Source organism: Podospora anserina, chromosome 2 (genome assembly GCF_000226545.1).
Source record: "Podospora anserina S mat+ genomic DNA chromosome 2, supercontig 3".
Taxonomy (NCBI): domain Eukaryota; kingdom Fungi; phylum Ascomycota; class Sordariomycetes; order Sordariales; family Podosporaceae; genus Podospora; species Podospora anserina.
In genome coordinates this window covers 221,510-228,410 of record NW_001914831.1, presented here as the reverse complement: position 1 = coordinate 228,410, position 6,901 = coordinate 221,510, and the positions used below count along the sequence as shown (strand labels likewise).

The 6,901-nt window shown below is 52.2% G+C and overlaps 3 protein-coding genes across 3 annotated transcripts; all 3 read left to right on the top strand.

The window, feature by feature from the left end:
* Positions 1-755: 755 nt before the first annotated feature.
* Positions 756-1,652, top strand: PODANS_2_14240 (uncharacterized protein; the record flags this gene model as incomplete). Its single annotated transcript, XM_001903220.1, has 1 exon — positions 756-1,652. One exon carries the CDS (start codon positions 756-758, stop codon positions 1,650-1,652), a length of 897 nt encoding a protein of 298 aa, XP_001903255.1.
* An 898-nt stretch (positions 1,653-2,550) lies between these two features.
* PODANS_2_14230 (uncharacterized protein) lies at positions 2,551-4,585 on the top strand (the record flags this gene model as incomplete). The annotated part of the gene is made up of 4 exons (XM_001903219.1): positions 2,551-3,354; positions 3,417-3,778; positions 3,847-4,018; positions 4,073-4,585. 4 exons carry the CDS (start codon positions 2,551-2,553, stop codon positions 4,583-4,585), a joined length of 1,851 nt encoding a protein of 616 aa, XP_001903254.1.
* A 1,562-nt stretch (positions 4,586-6,147) lies between these two features.
* Positions 6,148-6,898, top strand: PODANS_2_14220 (uncharacterized protein; the record flags this gene model as incomplete). The annotated part of the gene is made up of 3 exons (XM_001903218.1): positions 6,148-6,465; positions 6,528-6,642; positions 6,708-6,898. The coding sequence occupies 3 exons, from the start codon at positions 6,148-6,150 to the stop codon at positions 6,896-6,898; spliced, it is 624 nt and encodes a 207-aa protein (XP_001903253.1).
* Between the last annotated feature and the right edge of the window lie 3 nt (positions 6,899-6,901).

Genomic DNA, 6,901 nt, shown 5'->3' with positions numbered 1-6,901 from the left:
AAGGTGAGATCCATTGCGGCTGATCAGGTCTTCGATCCAGTTAACAGTGGCAAGTTCGGTACTGAGGAACATAAGTTGATCCTTCAGGGAGTCGGGGCTCTTTGACATAGAGCTGATGCTCGCATGGTCGAGGAGTTTCATGGTAGAAGAAAGGTGCAATGGTTGTCTGTTAATTGGATTGTGTGACTGAAACTTGCTTGAGGTGAAGAGAAAAGAAAAAGCAAATGCAGAAGGTTACCTGGTGTAAAAAGGAGGTTTTATAGTGAGGAACTGGAGAGCACACTCAAGCCACCACAAGGAGGCAGCATCAGTTGAGAAAAGGCTTACCTGGAAAAGTCGCAACAATTGGGGCAACCAGCTTTTGCATGATCACCAGCATCTCTTTAAAGTTTGAAGCACGGAAACACCACAAAGAGCACCTTGAATCCGAGCGATGAGTTCAATGCCACTTAACGCACTTGCTACCTCAGTTTAGACGTCCACCGGGGGTGGCCGCGTGTGCTGCACAAGGTATCTTAGGTAATAGTCCACTGGAAACAGTGGTAATGCGAGACGCCATTCAGAATTGTCATCGGCCTGAGAAAGAGGCGGTCAGACCCTAACCCTTGCCCTCTCATCTGTTTGTTTTGTTGGCTTACATAACGAAGGCCATTGGTGCACTTCACAAATTTTGGGCACACTGCCCCACAGCACATATCATGACATGTCACTCACTGTTCAGGTTCGCATATTCATAATCCAAAAACTGCCTCAAGATGATCAGTCAAGCACCCTCCCCATCTGGGACTCAACCACATCTCATCCCCCCACCCACACCAGTCATCACCGCCTCCACATCCGGGAACATCCGTCATGAATGGCCCGCAATAGGACTCACCCTCGTCCACGAATTCATCTCCCCAGCCGAAGAACAAGAGATGATCTCTGCCTTCCACGCCATCTCCCCCCTAAGCCCGGCCGATTCAAAAAGACGAATAAGCCAACATTTCGGTCACCACTTCGATTACACCACCTTTGGAATCGACGAGTCAAAGCACAGCCCTGTCCCAGCTTATATCACAAACTTTCTCGACAGGCTACCGGTCGACACTGATGGGAAGGAAGCAGGACGAAAGCCGGACCAGTTCACCGTGCAATACTACCCTCCAGGCGCCGGCATCCCGCCACACGTGGATACCCACAGCATGTTCGGGGAGGCGCTGTACAGCCTGAGTTTTGGGAGTGGGGTGCCGATGATTTTCAGGATGAGCGGGGAGAACGAGGCGAGGAAGTTGAGGCTGCCCAAGAGGTCACTGCAGGAGTCTTCAGATGGTAATGTGAATGGGAAAGTAGGGGGAGAGATACTCGACAAAGCTGAAGGAGTCGTTGTACACCCGGCTTGGGAGCTTATGCTGCCGGCGAGGTCACTTCTTGTCATGAGGGGGGCTTCGAGGTATGGGTATACGCATGGGATTCGACCTAGAAAAACGGATGCGGTGGATGGAATCACGGTAAAAAGGGAAGGGAGGTATTCAATAACCATGAGGAGTGTCAGGAGGGGCGAGGAGATTGGCTGTGACTGCCTGTTTCCGGGGGTTTGCGACGCCCGTGTGAGACAAGAGCAGGAAGCTGCGTTAAGGGCTGGGGGTATCAAAAAGGCAGAAGCCCAATAAGGATCACCAATAAAGTATTCACCGGCCAGTCAAGACCGGCAAACGGACACAATCCAATGGAAGATGCAAGACAAATGCTGCTATTGTCATTCGTGGGAGAGTCTTGGCAAGGATTGGCAGATACCCTTGATACATCCAATTCACAAACGGCCCTCAATCGTCCTGGTAAGACCATGCTCCTCATTATTCCTCCCGCCAGCTGCTGATGAAGGGAAGTAATACGGCAAAACATTTCGCCATGATCAAGACTAACCAACTGCTCGACAACAGTTGTGCCCTTCCAGCAGGAGATAGCAGCAGAGTGAAGCTCCAGGTTGAACACGCCATATCCCCAGGCCATCTCACAATACCTGCATGCACTCAACACAACCCAACCCCGCAGATTTGAGCTCAACATCAACTGCATCCAACACCGGCTCGAAATTGCCACGGCCAATGGCGCCATCTCCAAACAGGGCCGTTGAAGGCTGCCTATACGACACCCGAGCATTTGGGACCAACACCCTCGTGTAGCCTCCCCCAATATCAAGAACACCATCTCCGTGGACCAGCATCAACAGGATTATCAATCCGCATGTACGGTACCGACTCGGCAGCCCCCCACGGTTTGGTGGTTGCCAGCGGGAACATATCGAGGTCTGGTCCCCTACATTTGCCATCAACATTGACGTTGTCGCCATCAGCCAAGGGTGGTATCACAGACAGTCACCCAACCAGAGCCCAGATGAATACAATGGCGGAAGATCTTGGCCATTTGACATTATCGTTCTGGATTCACTGGCACCTTCACACCTGCTTCGAGGTGCATCCGAGGAGTGACACATGGGGGCCGGATTTTCCACGGCCACGGCAGTAATATAAAATATGGAGATGTTTAAAAGTTACACAACCGCTCCAGATGCACATCAGCGATAATCTATGGATACACCGTCAGAGGGCTTCATTTTCAACCTTGTTGCTTCTCTCCATCATGGCACCCAGCGGAGACTCAGACACCAAGGACAAGATTCAGTCCTCGACCGCACTCGCCTCGTCCATCGAAACAGCCTCCAAGTCGTCCAGGTCATCAACCAACGAAAAAGAAAAGGAATCGCCAGAGGCTATCCGTCAACGCATTCTTGACCAAGAGGCCGAGTTCCGCGCCTCTCAAAAGCCCACAACCAACCTTGCCTCGTTCTGGTCCTGGAAGAAAAGTGAGAGCCGCCGCCCCGAAGATATTGCCACCCAGCCTTCTGTCTTCGACAACCCCGAACTCGCCCCGTATTTCCAGCCGACCGAGCGCTATGAGAATCGTCACCGCTTTGATCCCTCCTTCAAGTGGACTTGGGCAGAGGAGATTCCGTTGATCAGAAAGATAGATTGGAAAGTCACCGCGTGGAGTTGCGTTGCCTTTTTCGCCTTGGATTTGGACAGGAGCAATATCTCACAAGCCAACACGGACAACTTCCTGGACGACCTGGGGTTGGACACCAATGACTACAACTTGGGCCAGACTGTGTTCCGAATCAGTTTCCTGTTGGCCGAGTTGCCTTCGCAACTGATCAGTAAGAAGATTGGTCCTGATCGATGGATTCCAGCTCAGATGGTTCTCTGGAGTATCGTGAGTGCGGCACAGTTTTGGCTCAAAGGACGATCATCCTTTTTGGCAACGAGAGCATTGATTGGATTGCTCCAAGGCGGCTTTATTCCCGATGTGATCCTGGTTTGTCTCCCACTCTTCCGGTTCTGGGTCCGTCATGATAGGTACTGACCACTGTCTATTAGTACATGTCCTACTTCTTCAAAGGCACAGAACTTCCTTTCCGCCTGGCGCTGTTTTGGATGGCAAATCGATTAACAGATGTCATATCCCCCCTATTGGCATACGGACTCCTGAGATTGAGAGGATATCATGGATATGAAGGGTGGCGGTGGCTATTCCTCCTGGAGGGCATTCTGACACTGGTGATCGGTATTTGGTCCTACTTCCAGATGGTACCTTCACCAACGCAGACCAAAGCTCCCTGGCGCAAGAAGGGATGGTTCACGGAACATGAAGAGAAAATCATGGTCAATCGTATACTGAGGGACGATCCTTCCAAGAGTGACATGCATAACCGGCAAGCCATCACTTTCAAGCTACTTTGGTACGTCGCTTGCTGTCCCTCGCTTGTTTGTGACCGGGGGTACCATGACTGACTGATTTTGACTCCAGGGAATCTCTTTGTGACTTTGACTTATGGCCAATCTACCTCATCGGCCTTACTTTCTCCATGCCTGCCGGCCCACCGGATCAATACTTGACTTTGACGCTCCGGCAGTTGGGTTTCGATACGTTTGACTCCAACCTGCTCAGCATCCCTTGCCAAATCACCTGCACCATCAGTGTTCGTTACCCCACTAATGCCCTCTAATACTCAGGCAACGGCTAACGTAACCAGATGCTCCTCATCACATATCTGTCCGAGAAGCTGAACCAAAGGGCCTTCATGGGAGTGGTGATGCAAGTGTGGCTTCTGCCATGTGTTGTAGCCCTCTATCTGCTACCAGCCGACGCATCAAGATGGGCAGCATACGCCGTCGTCACGGTATTGCTGTCCTATCCTTCCACTCACGCGATGCAAGTGGGATGGTGCAGCAGAAACAGCAATACCGTGCGCACACGTACCGTCTCTGCTGCGCTTTACAACATGGCAGTCCAAACCAACAGTATCATATCCTCCAACATTTACCGACGAGACGACCGACCGGAATACCGACGTGGTAACAGGGCCCTGATTGGCATTGCAAGCATGAATATTGTCAATTACCTGCTGGTCAAGGCTTATTACGTATGGAGAAACAAGAAGCGAGACGAAACCTGGGACAGGATGAGCCAAGAGGAGCGGCGGAATTACTTGGCTACCACGACGGACAAGGGAAGCAAGAGACTGGACTTTAGATTCGCACATTAGTCAAGAGAGACGGGGCTGAGACGGGATTGCTGTACCCTGGAAATGTAATAGCTCGGTGTAGGGAACTCTCGGACGTCAGACTGCTCAACGAATGACCATGAGAGCTGATGTTATTTTACCCCGCTTATAATTCGGCAGTCAAGTGCATCACTTGAAGTTTAATCTCACACATAACTGGAAGTGGGGGACTTAACATAGGGCAGGAGCACAAAGAAGTGGACTGCCGGGCTGTTCCTTGCTTCCCTTTGCGTGCCGCTTAGACCGTCTTGTGGCAAGAACAAGGAAAAGTCGACAATGCCTTTGTTGGGACAAGAATAGGTTTCTGACCCTCAAGCTGTAAGCATTAAAGACGGGCTTTTGCTCCCATTGGCATCTTCTCTTAGATTCCCTTCATCCTCACAAAAACCTTTCTCTCACAACAAGTAAGACGGAGGCAGAAAGCACTAACAACAACATTCAACACGTCATCCTCACTCACCATTGGTAAGCTTTTCATCCATCCACTCTTCAAAATGAAGCCAAATAATAACGATGATATAGACTGGTTGGACCTCGTAGCATCCCGGCCCTGCTCCGTCACCCCAAGCGAATCCGCCAGCCAGGTTCACACACGGCGGCCCCCCGCAACTCGGGGCAGCAGCAGCACCAATAACAACCGCCGCTCCTCTTCCTCCCTCCGCCCCATCCAAGAAGAGGAAATCCGCCTCTTTTCCACCACCCAATCTCAACTCCGCGAGGCAACCTCCCGGCAAGGACACCCCAGCAGGTTACCACCCATCCCCGAATTCCAAGAATCACCCTCCAACCCCCTCGTCCGGAGCGACGACAACCTCATCCCCCTCGACGACGCCATCGAGCGGCTGCGGGACTGCAAAGCCCGTCTCGCCACCACGCACGAAGGCTGGTTGCTAGCAGCCAAAGCCCTCATCCGCGCTGACCTCGTTCCTGCCAACCAAGCCCTGTCTGTTGAGCTTAAACGCTTTGGGGACGCCATCTGCGAGCGGTACGCCGCTGCGACGTTTCTGTGGAACACGCTTTTGGGTTTGGACCCAAAGGAGTGGTTGGCGAGGGGGAAGGCGTTTGATACTTCGCTTAGGAGGATCAGGACGCTGAGGGGGCTGGAGGGGAGCTTGTGGTATTGGGAGAGCTTGACGCTGAGGCTGCTGGAGCTGGTGGATAGGGAGAATGAGAGGATTCGGAGGAGGGAGGGAGAGATTGGGGAGGTTTTGGGACGGTGGGGGAGGGGGATGCCTTCTAGGCCTTGAAATCAGGGGCTGATGAGGAGGGGCGTGTCTTGTCTTTTCCGTGGCCGTTGAGTGCTTACCTTGCCTACATAATTGTGAAAGTATAATCCCATAAAGTTTTTGACGTTTATTACCTGTGCATCATGACAATCATCTGTGATACCTTTCGTGACTCGTATTTTGAACATGTTATTGGACCCCCTTTCGACCCCCTTGTTATGGACCAGGCAGCACTGACAAGAGGCGGGTTCGGGGAGTTTGTTTGTTCCTAACCAATCACAAGTCGCCAGTGACATTCCTCCTCCCCATTGCCCCACCATGCATGATCCGGCATCATTGCCGGACGAGGTTCTCTCGTCAACTCTTGCAACGATTGCAATGAACAGATTCCTCATATCAACATCTCTTCGTTCGGTACGCAGCTTTCCAAAATCCAGGACAATCCGACCTCACCAATTGCACACCTACTCCCTCCGCAAAATGTCCACAGACACTCCTGTCCCAGCGCCCTGGCACGCCGCCTACCCCGCCCCCTCTTCTCAAACCGTCTTCATCCCCCGTGACGAGGTCTTGTCCATTCTCGCCAACGGGAGAAAAGATACCGTGCTGGTTGACCTGAGAAGAAACGACTTTGAGGTAGGTGTTTCCCATTTGCATCCTTTTTCGCCGCATGAGATCACGACGCTGAGATAAACAAGGGCGGTACAATCCGTGGCTCCATCAACCTCCCTGCTCAAAGCCTCTATCCGACTCTGCCAACGGTGTACTCCACCCTCAAGGCTGCCGGGCTCAAAAAGGTCATCTTTTATTGTGGTAAGCCTTCACGAGGTCGCTCTGTCTTTGAAATGCCCCCCCAGATTGCTGAACGCTATGGACAGGCTCATCGACAGGTAGAGGGAGCAGAGCAGCCAGTTGGCTGGCGGACTATATCTCGTCCCAAAACGACAGCGAGATGCAGAGTCTTGCTCTGGGGGGTGGGATTAAGGGGTGGGCTGCCGCGGGGCCAGAGTATGTCAAGTGGATGGACGAGTACGATGAGAAGGTCTGGGCCAAGTACAGCACCACTTAGACA